This window comes from Tursiops truncatus, chromosome 19 (genome assembly GCF_011762595.2).
Source record: "Tursiops truncatus isolate mTurTru1 chromosome 19, mTurTru1.mat.Y, whole genome shotgun sequence".
NCBI classification, from domain to species: Eukaryota; Metazoa; Chordata; class Mammalia; order Artiodactyla; family Delphinidae; genus Tursiops; species Tursiops truncatus.
In genome coordinates, this window is record NC_047052.1 from 30789062 (window position 1) to 30806711 (window position 17650).

Here is a 17650-nt window from a genome sequence, read left to right on the forward strand (position 1 = left end):
TTCTTAGAAATGCACAACCTGCCAAGACTGAATCAGGAAGAAATAGAAAATAGGAAAACACCAATCACAAGCACTGAAATGGAAACTGTGATTAAAAATCTTCCAACAAACAAAAGCCCAGGACCCAGGCTTCACAGGCGAATTCTACCAAACATTTAGAGAATAGCTAACACCTATCCTTCTCAAACTCTTCCAAAACATAGCAGAGGGAGGAACACTCCCAAACTCATTCTACGAGGCCACCATCCCCCTGATACCAAAACCAGACAAGGATGTCACAAAGAAAGAAAACTACAGGCCAATATCACTGATGAACATAGATGCAAAAATCCTCAACATAATACTAGCAAACAGAATACAATAGCACATTAAAAGGATGATACACCATGATCAAGTGGGGTTTATCCCAGGAATACAAGGAGTCTTCAATATATGCAAATCAATCAACATGATACACCATATTAACAAACTGAAGGAGAAAAACCATATGATCATCTCAGAAGATGCAGCGAAAGCTTTCGACAAAATTCAACACCCATTTATGATACAAACCCTGCAGAAAGTAGGCATAGAGGGAACTTTCCTCAACATAATAAAGGCCATATGTGACAAACCCACAGCCAACATCGTCCTCAATGGTGAAAAAGAGAAAGCATTTCCACTAAGATCAGGAACAAGACAAGGTTGCCCACTCTCACCACTCTTATTCAACACAGTTTTGGAAGTTTTAGCCACACTGATCAGAGAAGAAAAGGAAATAAAAGGAATCGAAATCAGAAAAGAAGAAGTAAGGCTGTCACTGTTTGCAGATGACATGATACTATACATAGAGAATCCTAAAGATGCTACCAGAAAACTACTAGAGCTAATCAATGAATTTGGTAAAGTAGCAGGATACAAAATTAATGCACAGAAATCTCTGGCATTCGTATACACTAATGATGAAAAATCTGAAAGTGAAATCAAGAAAACACTCCCGGGCTTCCCTGGTGGCGCAGTGGTTGAGAGTCCACCTGCCGATGCAGGGGACATGGGTTCGTGCCCTGGTCCAGGAAGATCCCACATGCCGCAGAGCGGCTAGGCCCATAAGCCATGGCCGCTGAGCCAGCATGTCCGGAGCCTGTGCTCCGCAACGAGAGAGGCCACGACAGTGAGAGGCCCACATAACGCAAAAAAAAAAAAAAAAAAAAAAAAAAAGAAAACACTCCCATTTACCATTGCAACAAAAAGAATAAAATATCTAGGAATAAACCTACCTAAGGAGACAAAAGACCTGTATGCAGAAAATTATAAGACACTGATGAAAGAAATTAATGATACAAATAGATGGAGAGATATACCATGTTCTTGGATCGGAAAAATCAACATTGTGAAAATGACTCTACTACACAAAGCAAATACAGATTCAATGAAATCCCTATCAAACTACCACTGGCATTTTTCACAGAACTAGAACAGAAAATTTCACAATTTGTATGGAAACACAAAAGACCCCGAATAGCCAAAGCAATCTTGAGAATGAAAAACGGAGCTGGAGGAATCACGCTCCCTGACTTCAGACTATACTACAAAGCTACAGTAATCAAGACAGTATGGTACTGGCACCAAAACAGAAAGATAGATCAATGGAACAGGAGAGAAAGCCCAGAGATAAAGCCACACACATATGGTCACCTTATCTTTGATAAAGGAGGCAAGAATGTACAGTGGAGAAAGGACAGCCTCTTCAATAAGTGGTGCTGGGAAAACTGGACAGGTACATGTAAAAGTATGAGATTAGACTACTCCCTAACACCATACACAAAAATAAGCTCAAAATGGATTAAAGATCTAAATGTAAGGCCAAAAACTATCAAACTCTTAGAGGAAAACACAGGCAGAACACTCTATGACATAAATCACAGCAAGATCCTTTTGACCCACCTCCTAGAGAAATGGAAATAAAAACAAAAATAAACAAATGGGACCTAATGAAACTTCAAAGCTTTTCCACAGCAAAGGAAACCATAAACAAGACCAAAAGACAACCCTCAGAATGGGAGAAAATATTTGCAAATGAAGCAACTGACAAAGGATTAATCTCCAAAATTGATAAGCAGCTCATGCAGCTCAATATCAGAAAAACAAACAACCCAATCCAAAAATGGGCAGAAGACCTAAATAGACATTTCTCCAAAGAAGAGATACAGACTGCCAACAAACACATGAAAGAATGCTCAACATCATTAATCATTAGAGAAATGCAAATCAAACCTACAATGAGATATCATCTCACACCTGTCAGAACGGCCATCATCAAAACATCTAGAAACAGTAAATGCTGGAGAGGGTGTGGAGAAAAGGGAACACTCTTGCACTGCTGGTGGGAATGTGAATTGGTACAGCCACTAAGGAGGTTCCTTAAAAAACTACAAATAGAACTACCATATGACCCAGCAATCCCACTACTGGGCATATACCCTGAGAAAACCAAAATTCAAAAAGAGTCATGTACCAAAATGTTCACTGCAGCTCTATTTACAAAAGCCCGGAGATGGAAACCACCTAAGTGTCCATCATCGGATGAATGGATAAAGAAGATGGGGCACATATATACAATGGAATATTACTCAGCCATAAAAAGAAACGAGATTGAGCTATTTGTAATGAGGTGGATGGACCTAGAGTCTGTCATACAGAGTGAAGTAAGTCAGAAAGAGAAAGACAAATGCCGTATGCTAACACATATATATGGAATTTAAGAAAAAAAAATGTCATGAAGAACCTAGGGGTAAGACAGGAATAAAGACACAGACCTACTGGAGAATGGACTTGAGGATATGGGGAGGGGGAAGGGTAAGCTGTGACAAAGCGAGAGAGTGGCACGGACATATTTAAACTACCAAACGTAAAATAGATAGCTAGTGGGAAGCAGCCGCATAGCACAGGGAGATCAGCTTGGTGCTTTGTGACCACCCAGAGGGGTGGGATAGGGAGGGTGGGAGGGAGGGAGACGCAAGAGGGAAGAGATATGGGAACATATGTATATGTATAACTGTTTCACTTTTTATAAAGCAGAAACTAACACACCACTGTAAAGCAATTATACTCCAATAAAGATGTTAAAAAAAAAAAAAGAACCCATTTTGATGGAACTTTAAAATGCAGAAAATTACACATAGGAAAGGTAATAAAACTATTACAAGCAAAGAAGCCATTTATGACATTCAAGATAACTGAAAGTTTTAACACTGGGAAATTGATGATATCAGGAATTAGTGTTGGGAATTCCCTGGCGGTCCTGTGGTTAGGACTCTGTGCTCTCACTGCCAAGGGTGTGGGTTCAATCCCTGGTCAGGGAACTATGATCCCAGAAGCCGCCTGTTGCGGCCAAAAAAAAGAAAAAAAAGGAATTAGTGTTAATTTTATGTTAAAACGTGATTAATAGTATTGTGGTTGTGTTAAAGAAATCTTTATCTTTAGAGGTACAGATGGGAACATTTATAGAAGTTGTGATACTGTGCCTGGGGCTTGCTTTAAATTAATATGATATGCAAACTATTATATATAGAATGGATAAACAGCAAGGTTCTACTGTATAGCACAGGGAAGTATATTCAATATCCCATAATAAACCAAAATGGAGAAGGTTATGTGTGTGTGTGTGTATATATATATATACATATATATATATGTATATATATATAAGTGAATTACATTACTGTACAGCAGAAATTAACACAACATTGTAAACCAACTATACTTCAATAAAATAAATTTTAAAAAATAAAAAGTAAAATAATATGAAAGATGGGTAGGGTGGTGATGAAAGTTTAGTATGAGTAAATAATTGTTGAAGCTGGGTGATAAATACACAGGTCTCATTATACTATTCTGCCTATATTTGTAGTTTCAATGTTTATAAAACATCTAAAAAATTAGTAGGACAGGACTTCCCTGGTGATACAGTGTTTAAGACTCTGCGCTTCCATTTCAGGGGGAGCGGGTTCGACCCCTGGTCAGGGAACTAAGATCCCACATGCCATGCGGCACGGCAAAAATAAATAAATAAATAAAATAAAAAAGGAGTAGGAAAAAAACTAAAATCCTAAATGCTTCTTGCTGAACTTTGCAATGTCTGGTCATGACATTGCTTACCAAGTAATAAATACATTCATTCCATCATTCTTTTGAGACTGGGTTAGTAAGATGCTTGTTTATAGGAAGTATTTAACTATTATAAATGTTTAAAAATATTCATTTTCCTGGCATATTTATGAAACAAGTCACAGAAATAAATGCTTTAACAAAATGAATTTAAATTCTGTTTTTTTGTTTGTTCTAAACTATAGCTTTATTATTATGAAACTACTAAAAAAAGCAATTTTTTATTTCTTTGAAATGATGAGTGTGGTAGGCTGAATAATGGCTTGCAAAGATATTTACGTCTTAATTTCTGGAACCTTGTGAATGTTAGTTTATATGGCAAAAAAGCCTTGGCAGATGTGCTTAAGTTAGGGATCCTGAAATGGGGAGATTAGCCTATATTATCAAGGCAGGCCCTAAATTCAATCACAGCTGTCCTGAATGCAAGAGGAAAGAAGAGGAGATTTCACTACAGAAGAGGAAAAGCCTGTGTGACAGCAGAAGCTGAGACTGGAATAATGTGGTCACAAGCAAGAAATGCAGGCACTCTTAAAAGCTGGAAGACATTAGAAACTGATCCTCTCCTAAAGCTTCCAGAAGAAATCAGCCCTGCTGACATCTTAATTTTAGCCCTGTAAGACTCATTTTGGAGTTCTGGCACCCAGAACTATAAAAGAATAAATTTGTGTTGTTTTAAGCCACTAAATTTGTGGTAATTTGTTACAGTAGCAACAGAAAATAATACAGTGAGATACCTCTTAATGACAAACCACATAATTCTAAAAACTCATCATCAACTTAAAAGAGTAAAGGTTAACTAGTTTGATAAAATGAAAAGTAGATAGCCACCATCACCTGCATAAAAGTATATGATGACAATTCATCAACATGGTATGAATATGAGTAACAGACATCTTAACTATACCCAAGTAATTCCAAATCTAAGAGGGGACTTCATTTTGTTAATTCAGAAATGAATTTCTCCTAATTGAGGACAAACAATATCCACATTTTCAAATCGTCATTAATAGAAGCTCATGAATTCTCAGGAACAATGAAAAGTTCACTGAAGTTCACAGGGTTTTATTTTGTCCTACAGTTTCATTGATATATGCCTCTTGAGAAGCCATTAAATATGAAAAGTCACTAAAAGGAAATAATTAGATTTTTGAAACATACTACTTTATGGTTGCTTACCTTAAAAAAATGTTCTATGTTACAGTAGAGAATCAATTTTGTGCTGCTACCTTATAACTGTTGATAATTAAAATAACTTGCGCAGAAGAAACTATACTTCACAATTAAATGGCTTTTAAAATATATATTCATTATAAGAAAAATGATAAATTCATTTTTCAATCTTAAAAATTTTTAATATTTGTAGATAATTCCAGATGCTCTTGTTAACTGACATATAACCTACTTTCAAGATGACATATAAAATTCTCAAAGTTCTTTTTTTGGGGGGGTCGCGCTGCACGGCATGTGGGATCCTAGTTCCCTCTGCAGTGGAAGCACGGAGTCTTAACCACTGGACCTCCAGGGAAGTCCCTCTCAAGGTTTCTAACGATGGATTAATGCCTACAGAAATGAAATGCCTGTTGTAGAAGTCCATCAAGTACTGGTTTACTGCCTACTTTCAAATGTTAAATCTTAATATCCCAGTTCCCCTCAAAATATTTTTCTTGAAATGTATTCGTTTAATCATTAAATTCCTTTATTATTTGCAAGGGAAATTTTAAATGGTGAAGTCTATCTTCCTATATCGGAAAGTAGCAGAAGATCTTAGGCACCAAAGAAGGGCCCTTATAAGTAAGCAATCCAACTGAAGCTTCATTTAGACCACTTTGTTTTCTTTTTGTAAATTAAGCAACTCAAAGCCTTTTGTTCTACACCAAATTTAACATCAGACCAGAAACTTTTCTGTTTCTAGGATCCACCTAACTGCCCTTATGAAAATCTCTCAAAACAAGATACGTGATATAACCACTTGTAAATGAGGTTACCAATAATGAGTTAATCGATGGATATATTTATTAATTCTAATTAGTCTTATTATGCACCCTACTCCATAAATGTAGCTTCTTATCAAAAACTCTTTGATAATACGTAGAAACATGGATTGGAATGACATTTACCAAAACCACTGAAAATAACTGCTCAGCTGAAGTTTCTGGACATTCCAAGGAAAAGCAAAAAATAGTATCAACTTTATTCCTTTGGTGCTACTATATAGTAGTGCCATATTCCATTATGCCAAATGCCCACCATGTAGTGGCATTCCCACACAATTATGGAAATGAAAAAATTATAATACAAGTACAGGTTTATGTGGTACCTCTTCAGCTACTGCGGTACCTTTTCAGTAAGCTCTCTTTTCAAATGCAACAATTACTCCCTGGTCTGAGGGTTTAAAATAGATACTTAAGTGCTTAACTTTCACATTCTTAGAGTATAGCTGATTATGATTAGAGCATACCTGAGTAAAATAATACTCACATAGCACTTTATAGTAAAGTAGGAAAGGTCAAGCATGATTATCATGCTCTCCTTTTTCAGGACAAGAAAGACTCATAAAGGTTAAGTTAACTGTCCAAGGTCACTAAGCTCATGAGTCAGAATTCAAACCCTGAAGTTCTGACTTTCCATGATTATTATCATTAACATTGTAAATGAGGATATGCCTTCATTAATTAAAAAAAAAAAAAACTTTAAGGAGACTACCCCTATACTTGGCCTAATCAACAAAGGTGATTTCTGTGACTAATACCTTTTGGTTAAATTAAATTTCGGATAATTTCAGGCATGAGGGGAAAAGTATCTGTACATAGTGTATTGACAACTTGAGTAAGACCAAGGAATCCAAAGGAAACAAGATTTCTCAGGAAAGAAGATAGAGCCAGGGTGTATCTATCCAATCGTGACTAGTTTTAGTTCTCAACCTTATACTTTACTTCTGCAGTATTCCTTTTGTTTCCACAATACTACTTTCTTCTGCTTTTTTATTAACTCCCAAATCTATATCTAGCCAACTCTCCTGGACATCTCCACTTGGATGCCCTGTAAATGCCACAAATATAACAGCTCCAATATTTTATTTTCTCCATATAAACTTCCTTCTCCTCAATTCTCTATCTTACTTAATGACACCATGACCCTCCTAGCTACTTGGGCCAGAAATCTATCTTCAAGTTATTTTTGACTCCTCCTTCCACAAATTTCTAACTGGTCATCAATTCCTGTTAATTCAAGTGGGTCTCCAGTGCCCTGGTTTGCCTATCGTCACAGCCTATAGAAGCCTCTTATCTGGTCTCTATGCCTCTAGTCTTTCTCATTTCAATCTCATTCTCTACACTGCTGCTAGAGTTAAATTTCTAAACCAGAACACATTATGCCCATTTTCTGCTTGAAGGGATTTCAGAGCTTTTTAATTGCCTCAGGATCAAGTTCAAATTCCTCACAATGGAATTTTTTGAGCCCTTCACAATTTGGGTCCAACCTCCCTAACCTTCATATTCATCTCCATTTAATTTACACTGTGCATCCATACACGCCTACACCATAGTTCTTGAAATCTTCCTTGTAGGTTAGTAACATATAATTCATTTATGTGGCTTTCTCTTTTTGTAACACAACGAAATTCAAACTTCCTTCAAGACTCAGCTCAAATGTTATCTTCTCTGAAAAGGCTTTCTTGATTTGCTGTCCTCCCATTTTACGCAGAATTAATACTTTCTTTACTTTTTTCAGCGACTAGAATCCTTTCATTTTAGTGTTCCCAACACTTAGTAAAGTACCTAACACAAGATTACATTACTTTCCTGAATGAATGCGAGAAAAAAATTTCATATTAAGATTGGTATCATTACTTTTGGTGTAGCACCTGGACTACCTGCTCTATACTACAGTGCTCTCCATAAAGATGAAGAAAGACTTCTGGGTTGGAAGTGGAGAGGGGATGAATGAAGAAAATGTAGAAAGGAAGTAAAGTGGAAAGGAGAAAACCTGTATGAATCAGTGCAGGTGGGACAGAATACTGCAATAAAAAAACTCTTCAGATGAATGCAAGATATAGGTTTACCATGTCTCTATTGGGGGTTGGGGGGAAGAACATACAGGCAGTTAGTAAACTTTTAAAATGTTTTCCCCAAATAGGGGTGATACAATTATTAATATTTCTTTTCAAGACAAAAATTTCATTTTATCCTCCCCAAACTTGATTTAAATATTTAAAATTAGATTAGAAATACTTTCCTTGAAGTACTTTAAATTATTATAAGTTAATGTAAGATGATTTAACCTCCTACATTATATTACTTATATTTTGCTCTGACTTTGGCATATATGTTCTTTTTTAAAATATTTATTTATTTATTTATTTATTTTTGACTGTGTTGGGTCTTTGTTGCTGTGCCTCGGCTTTCTCTAGTTGTGCTGAGCGGGGGCTACTCTTTGTTGTGGCGCACGGGCTTCTCATTGCTGTGGCTTCTCTTGTTGTGGGGCACAGACTCTAGGCACATGGGCTTCAGTAGTTGTGGCACGTGGGCTCAGTAGTTGTGGTGCAACGGGCTTAGTTCCTCCGCAGCATGTGGGATCTTCCCGAGACAGGGCTCGAACCCATGTCACTTGCATTGGCAGGCAGATTCTTAACCACTGCACCCCCAGGGAAGTCTGGCATATATGTTCTTTGATTTCTAAATTTGACTTCAAATGTTCTACTCTGATTAATACTTAGAACCATTTCTAGTTATTACTCCTACTCCATTTCACTAGCATCAGAAGAGTACATGTGAAATTTGATGTGAGAGATCAGAAATAAATGAAGGAAAAGAATATATTACCTACTTCTTTTGAGTAATTCAGTTTATTTAAACATTAAGTAGATGCTCCTCAAATAATTAGTAGAGTAAGAGACAGTTAAATTTTTTTTACGAGAGAACATTACAGGGTTTTTTTTTGTTTTTTTTTTAATAAAATATCACTCACTGTTACCTTGGCAAATGTTGACCCACGTCCTTCTGATTCAATTGTAATGGTTTTTGTACGACGTAGTAAAATCTGATCAATATCTTCTTCACAGAATTTAGAGCCTTCATCTTCTTCTTCCATAATGGCACCATAAGCACCTCTTCGAAGCAGATCTTCTATTTCCTTTTTGGAAAGCTGTTGAATCTAAAGAGACAAAATTTTGGTAATAGTTTTTTCAAGTTCATAAAATGAGAAAGTATCCCTAAAGAATGTTAAAGAACACAGAAGTCATGTTTAAATTGCATTTGGGGCTTGGGATGTACCTGAGAGAATTCTCTAAAAGAATATATTGAGGTTGTTGACTCTTTACTATCTTTAAAGTACGATTTGCCATTTGCCTAAAGTAACTCCAGTTAAAACAAAACCTCTGGGGCAGGTAACCTCTCAAGGTTCTTTTTAGTACTAGGATTCGAGAGTTGTTATAAGCACAAGATATAAATAAGATTTTGAGGGGAAAAAATGCCAAAAACATCATTTATAGCAAGAGAAAGCCAATGTTAATAGTTTGGCCCTAAAAAAACAATTTGAAAAACTGTTTATAGAAAAAATGCAGAAAAACACAAATTCTACTTTGCTGTGCCATGATACAAATGTCCTGCAAGGAAGAATTTCTATTTGAAAACACAATCTTAGAATTTACAAGCATTGACATTATATAGACAGAACAGTTTCAAAAAGTACTAACTAAATATAGCTCTACTCTGACATTCCTCCTTACATAAAAGTATCTATCTACTGCTTAGTATGGATCAAAATTAAATAATATGCTATCTGAGGTTTAAACTAAATGTGAACAAAAACAGAAAAACTCTAGGTGAAGAAGAAAATATACATACACCACCAACATTACTTTCTCTTCCACTCATGCTCTGTAATACAGCCTTATCTAGACCCAGTTTCAGACTGGCTCGGTCAAACATCTCTCTTTCATATGAGTTACGAGTTACTAGTCGGTAGACTTTAACTGCTTTATTCTGACCGATTCTGTGGCAACGAGCTTGGGCCTATAAAAAATGAGAAATTATAGGTTAAATTAATTTATAAAATAGCACAAAAGGCATTACGCATTAAACTATCTTGATGGAATATAAAAGTATGTGCAAGAATTTTTAGACACTCTTGCTGTTGAATTGCATATAACCTTTCTCTGGAAATGAAGGTAGAACTTATTAAAATGAGACATGATTCCACAATCAGAAATAAATTAAAATTTAAACATATTTCAGAGACTATAAATCCATGAAGAAATACTATTTTTTAAAGAGGGTGTCATCAGCATAATTCTAGACAGGAACATAAACTCTGTGAACAGACTTTTTTTAGCCTCTGGCTTTAAACTTAAAATCCAACCCTAAATTTCTAATTTTTTTTCTACTACATTATCAACAATCTTTTCAATATATTTTAGTTAAGCTGGGTAATTCTGAGGGGAGTAAAAACCTAAGGTGAACAACTCTGGAGGCCTAAATTTTATTTAAACAAAGGAAGAACTAATTATCTAATATGCAGACATGTTGGAAGTAGAGACATCAGAGATTACATAAGAGCTTCACATTTTATCTTGGGTTCCTAAACTTAAAATTTGTCTGATAAATTTTGAACTAGATTATACACATGAGAGGTTAAAACATTATCTTTTATTAAGCCAGGTATATTCTCAAGAATAATATCAATTACAGTACTACTGAGACTATCATGAACAATAAAAGAAGAATTTCTCCAATACTTTGTTCTCTTCTCATATCCTTCCTAGAAACACATTTTCTGTAAACTTTGACTCACTCTAATCACTAATTAATATTCCTATGTTCCAACGAAGTTCAAGTAGTCTTAATTTATATGTGTACATTAATTTTCTACAGAATTTCATAAAAAGGCAATATGTCTCAATTCCATGCATACTCTATTATGTAATGATTAAGAAGATGATATCAGGATAAGCAAGTACTTATTTTTAAGGAAGTAAAGTAAGTTATTCTTAAAGTGTAGGCCTTTCTCAAATTTACATGATATACTTTGAACAATACTGTACTTGAGTAGGTAAACCTTTTTTAGAAGTATGATACGTAACCTAAACAAGTATTTTTTATTTTATTGTCATTAAATTAAAATAAAAATAATTTCACCTATTTTATTTGGCATAGATATTTCTTAGGGAAACATACATGTTAGTTTGTCCGTATAAAAATAAAACAGGTGGATTATCAAAGATAGCTATGGGAATTAAAAAAAAAATTCTCTTAGCCAAGGAATCTGTTTACCTGAAGGTCGTTTTGAGGATTCCAATCAGAATCAAAAATTATACATGTATCAGCTGCAGTTAAGTTGATGCCCAAACCACCAGCTCGGGTACACAGAAGAAAGACAAATCGATCTGAATCAGGTTTACTAAATCGATCTATAGCAGCTTGTCGAAGATTCCCTCTGACTCTTCCATCAATTCGCTCATATAAATATCTATCAAATGAAATGCAATAAATTTAGATAGATGAGTATAATGAAAATGAAGGCATTCTATCAAATGTGACAGACACATATCTGTTTTCCAGCAACATTATGTTTTCTACAAAATTAAGAAGTGATATTACCCCAACTAGTTTCTATGGTTTTATTCTTCTCAGTGTTGGTGCTAAGTAAGAAACACAAAGTAACACAAAGTTACAAAATCTCTGCATTCCTGGATGTATAGGTAAAATACCTTTATAATTAATATACTTTATTGATCTCATTGTAACAAATGATTTTTTTTTTTGGCAAGAAGTAAAGACTTTCATAAAACTCGATATAAGAAGCTTAAAAACATTTCTCTCAACTGATATACTATTCTCTCAACTGATATACTATTCTCTCAACTGATATACTTGCTTGTAAACTATAATTTATTAAGGGCAAACTATAATGCTAATCCTTTATAGTCATCACTGCCAAGCAATTGAATTTTAACTTCTTGTATTCTTCCTCATTTAACATCAATAAAAATAAAATACATAAAAATTTAGGAACTAGAAGAGGAATACACATGACACTTGCCACACCTCTTCAAGACACTGGTTCAAGACACTTCTTTCCACCTATAATTTACTAGAGTCTCAGCAGCAGCTCCACTGTTATCTCTAGTACCTGTGAAACAGGGGTGTGACTTCTAATAATGTTACTTTTGACATTACTTTTGACATTAAAGAAATTTGAGGTTTTCCATGAAATTCATAAGTCAAATTTATCTTTAGCTTACAAAGTTCTTCGTGTAAAGACATCAAGAAAATGCAAGAATGGCTATTTTAGGAATACTGCAATTTAATCTACTTACGTGGTATAAAACTGAGAATAATACACATTTTGGAATAAGACTAAATGAAAGGAACACTGACACTAAAAGTAGAACTAAAAACAAAATGAAAAATAAAAATGAACTACAAAATCTCTGATAATATAAAGTAGTATAGACAGATCTTTTACTTATTAATAAGGATCAAAATATAGTAAACTACAATTACAGCTGAATCTTCAGATTCTCTCTTGCATTAATGTGCTGATTTCTAATTGGCCCACAAAGTGCTCTGATAAATATCTTATGATAAATATTCTATTTATCCAAATACCGATTAGACATTATTTAAGACTATCTTACTGTCATGCACCAAAAAACCAAACCAAAACAAAAAACCTACATTAAACACATCAGAAAAAATTAAAACATGAGCAAGTATTATATAGTGTACAATAAGTTAAAGTGCAGCAAGTTCAGGTTCTAATTTTAACAATGAAAAAGATCTGAAAAGGATCTTGAATCATTTTAATTTTGAAGATAGTTATAAATCCATTTAAAATGTTGCTACTACAAGGCTAAAAAAATCAAATAAAATGTATACTAAAAAACCTATTTGTAGGTCAACAAATACCTGTCAATTTGCAAAATTTTCTTAATCAGTCTCCTTAGCCCTGTTTACTATTGCAACATATATAGGTTAGGAAAACACCTGACACATAATCTTAAACAATCTTTATGCAGAGATTTAAATGGATTCTTACCTAGATAAAGAGGAAGATGTGACTAAAGTTGGGTTACAGTACAGTGCTGTAATAAACTTAACAACATATACTTAGCATAATTCAGTGGTGAATTATATGCCTTACCTTTTATGTATAAGATAGTCCTCCAGGATATCAAGGCAGCGTACCATCTGAGAGAAGATGAGCACTTTATGACCTCCTGCTTTCATTTTAGGAAGCAATTTATCAATAAGGACCAATTTACCAGCAGACTGGATCATTGCTTGAAGATGAAAATCAGAAGCAGCTGGATTATATGTATCTCTAAATTCTCCAAGTATTTTCTCCTCAGCACCTGTCAAAGAAATATAAGACAGCATCAGTGCACAAATGCAGATGACTCCCAACTACTTTCTTTTTAAATAGTGCTCCTCTGTGCTTCTGTAACATTAAAATTTTCTAATGGTAGGTACACTGCTTTTATTAGAATTATTTATGTTTGTGGCTAAATCCCCACCAACACCAGCCTGTAATTGAGGATATGGACAGTGTCTTAAGCATTTTTTATCTCCCAAGACACTGGGCATAATGTCTTATATAAATTTTATGTTTGCTAAATGTTTAATGAATGCTATTAGGAAAAGTATTAATGAAAATGTGGTTCTAACTTAGGTGAGTAAACACATATTTTTAAATAAACATCTAGTATTTAAACACCAATATAACAGTGATCATGACTGAAAGGTGATCATACTTAATCTGGATGGGCATCTTGCTTGCCATCAAAGCAAACAGACAAGAAAAATTAAAGGGGAAGTCAAGTTACAGGTCTTTGACCATACTTCTTCCAGAGTCTAGATTAGCATTAGAGGCTCTCTGCTTTCCTTCAGCCTGTCTAGCTATAGGAGTACCAGGATTGCAAGTGAGTTAGTTACTAGTCTAAGAAATGGCTTGTCTTGGATAAAGTTAAGAGTATACTCCCAGGAATAAGTGAAAATACCCAAATGTTGTACAGAGAGACTATTAGCAGAGAAGCTGACAAGACCTTAAAAAGTAATGTTACTAGAACACAAAAATTGAGAGACAATAACTAGGGTATCCAGACTGAAAAGAAACCAGGAAGAAATATGTAAATTCGGAGGTTCAAAGACAGGCTTTGCTGTCTTTGTCCATAAGGAGGATTAAACTGGAGGAAGAATTACAGCCCACGTTAGACTGAACACAACTCCTGCTTTTGTAATCTGGTGATGCTAACATGGGACACTGTAATGAAGTAGCTCACACTGCCCCTAACTCCAGAACACTTGTAATCCCTCAGAACACCAGGGTGGAGAGTTATAGGATCACCGCCTCTCTTTATAACAGCCACTACAGCTGTAGTGGTGGTGTGTTATTTTTTCATGAGTATTTGTTGAAAGAAGAGAATTTGTTTGCAATCCTCTTAAGCTACCTTTGATAAGATATGGGTGATTACAGCACTTCCTGAGCTCCATCATGGTATTGACCAAGTTGGGTACATTAGTCTGCCCTGCTCCTTTGGATAAAAACGAAAAGTTCTTCTCCAGAATAGCCCGGTAGTATTTCTTCTGAATGTTAGTAAGTTCCACTTCAATGATGGTTTCTTCCTTAGGTGCCAACTTCTTTTCCACGTCTTCTTTCAATCGTCTCAACATCATTGGTTTCAAGATAGCCTGAAGTTTCTGCACCTGCATAAAAAATGATGAAAATATATGTAGCATACATATACATAAGTACAATGAGAAGAGATTTGATGTGCTTATTTACAAAGACCAATAGGATACCTGTTCCTCTGTTTTCAGATCCCCAAATTCTTGCATGAACGTTGATTCAGAAGGAAACCTTAAGGGTTCCAGAAAGTGAAGAAGACTGAATAGTTCTTCAACTGTATTTTGGAGAGGTGTGCCAGTCAAAAGCACCTTGTGCTCCTATATAAAACAAGAATAACATGTCAATAACATGTACTAAGTGTTCATGTCAAACACCACAGTACTAAAATTATACGAAAGCTGACATAGGTTATCAAATGTTTCAGTGTTTGAAAAGCAAATCTTTTTCCGACCATAATTTTCAAGAGTCAACCCAATACATCTCTACCCATACATCATCATTAATTTACTTTCTCAATCACTTTTTAAAAACTCTGTATCATTCTCATAATAGTTTACTTTGTCTGCTATTAATTCTTACCTATTGCTTTTGAAAGAAAAATTCTAAATAATTAAGAAGCATATTTTAGGTTTTTTTTCAAGGAAACAGACATTTTAAAGAACAAAGAGGGCATTTTGGGGGTTACTCAACCATTCTTGGTATGGTAATTTGTATAGAGAACAGCGCTCATTCTTTATAATTTGGCAGATCATCACTTGACTTCTTACACACGAACAAATTCTTAAATCATTAAAACTACAAACCAACAATGTGAAGGGCTGATTGGAATATACTTCCAAACTAGAATTGCATTACAAATTAAACATAATAGTAACAACAGGAAATAAAATATTTTTAATGATAATAGCACAAAGTATTTGAAATTTGATTTGACAGTACCTCTAAATTCCTAACCTGAATATTTGTATATGTATCTGTATGTCTGCATAAGTATTTAATATTAGGAAACAGTCTAGACAGATATATACCAATCTGCAAATACTGGAGTAAGGAGGGGAAGAGAACGGGTGGGCGTGGATGAAGAGTAAGAAGGAGCACTTTAGTGTTTTACTGTATGTAGTCCTTATATCTTTGAGTCATTTGTTCAAGTGCTCATGTACTAATTATGTGATGTTAATTAAATCAAAATATTAAAAAACACAAAATGCTTTGATTTTAAAGCAAACACACTAATGACTTTCAAAAATCCCATTAATTATAATAAATATATGCTAAGTATGTAGAATTGTGTAGAAACTTTATCCCTCTATCATAAATGATCTGAATAATATAACTTTGGTGAAAGGGCTTTTTATTGAGGAATTTCTGCCTTAAAACTTGTAGTTTTATTTCTTTCAATAGGACACTCTACAGAGGTTTCTCTCTCTCTTTTTTTTAATTCCAGCAGTTAATTACTAAAGCTTTTTGGAGGAAAGAACTAAAAAATTTAAGTCTTAGAGAACAGATGAGATTCTTTCCCCCTTACTAATTAATTAAAGCAAAATAATCTTAATTATCACAGATAGAAATCAGAAATCTGTTATTTTAAAATAAAAAAAGGAATAAGTTTTTGGCATTAGCTCCTTTTACTATGTAGCTAAGAAACAGAAGTCATAAAAATGACATTAAGTTACTTACCAGATTCATGAGTTTCAGACCTTCTAGAAGTTTACAATTTTTATTTTTTAACCTATGTGCTTCATCAATAATCACACATCGCCATTCAATTGCATTAAGCTCTCCACAGCCTCCAAGAATCATTTCAAAAGTGGTGATGATGGCTTGGAATCTGTAAGCTCCTCGAATGATTCGCCCCTAGAAATTTATTACCAAATACAATAATTTGCTAGAATGTCTTGATCATAATTTTTAATTCCTGTCAAGCAGCATAAAAATCATTTAATGACGTCTGCTATAAAACATTTTCCACTGGAACTTTTATGTATGCACAGACACTCCCTTAAAATGAGGAACTTTAGCATTAAAACTGTATTAGATTGCTGTCTTCAAGAATGTTAAAAATTATACAATTAATAACTATATCCAAATAAGTATTCCTTGATAAATCAAAACATTTTATAATTTTTAAGAGTTGTAATAACAATGTTAAGTCAAAAAAGAAATGGTTATTATAAAATCTAGCCAATGAAATTTCAGTATTAATGCTTATTACTTATATCCGTGACTCCACACATATAATGGCAGATAAGTAGTTAATATAAAAATTGGCCACTTATGTCATTTATGCAGCAAGTATTTATTGAGTGTCTCTCATCTAGTTGTTGGAGATATAGTAGTAAACAAGACAGACAAAAATAATTATCCAAGTGGAACTTACATTCCAATGACTCAAATATAGGACATAGCCACTAAGAAAAACAAAGAAAAAACTCACCAAAAATTAAAAAAAAAAACTAAGAAAGTAACAGAAGTCATAGACTAAAATAAAACAGGGATGGGGAGTAGGAAGTATGGGGTTGGAGGTGACCATTCCCATTTTATTTAGAGTGACTGGGAGGCCATCATTAAGAAGTGACATTTGAGCAAAGTCCTGAAGATGAGGGAGGAAGCCATGTTAGTATCTAGAGATCTGCAAGAGAAAGAATTCTTGGTAGAAATAGAGAGTGTGAATGCTGTAATGTGGGAGTACCTTTGGCAGTATTCAAATAATAGCAAGAAACCCAGAGTGATTGAAATCCAGTGAGAATGGAGGGGATGAGGCTATATACGGCCTTAAAAGCTGTGGTAAGGACTCTGGCTCTTACTGTGAGCAAGAAGCTATAGGAGGGTTTTGAGACAAGAGTATCATGATTTGACATATATTTAAAAAGAATCCCTT

At 34.4% G+C, this 17650-nt stretch overlaps 1 protein-coding gene across 14 annotated transcripts in view; it reads right to left on the reverse strand.

Annotated features, from left to right (window-relative positions):
- The window catches only part of CHD9 (chromodomain helicase DNA binding protein 9), a 244096-nt gene that overhangs the window by 61744 nt on the left and 164702 nt on the right, over positions 1 to 17650 (reverse strand). For all 14 annotated transcript variants that reach the window (XM_073795587.1, XM_019932510.3, XM_019932504.3 and 11 more), the window contains 7 exons: positions 16450 to 16626; positions 14946 to 15089; positions 14594 to 14849; positions 13288 to 13498; positions 11415 to 11610; positions 9990 to 10157; positions 9118 to 9297 (listed from right to left, as the gene is read on the reverse strand). In XM_073795587.1, coding sequence (XP_073651688.1) covers positions 9118 to 9297; positions 9990 to 10157; positions 11415 to 11610; positions 13288 to 13498; positions 14594 to 14849; positions 14946 to 15089; positions 16450 to 16626 — 1332 coding nt within the window. The remainder of the gene's footprint in view (positions 1 to 9117; positions 9298 to 9989; positions 10158 to 11414; positions 11611 to 13287; positions 13499 to 14593; positions 14850 to 14945; positions 15090 to 16449; positions 16627 to 17650) is intronic.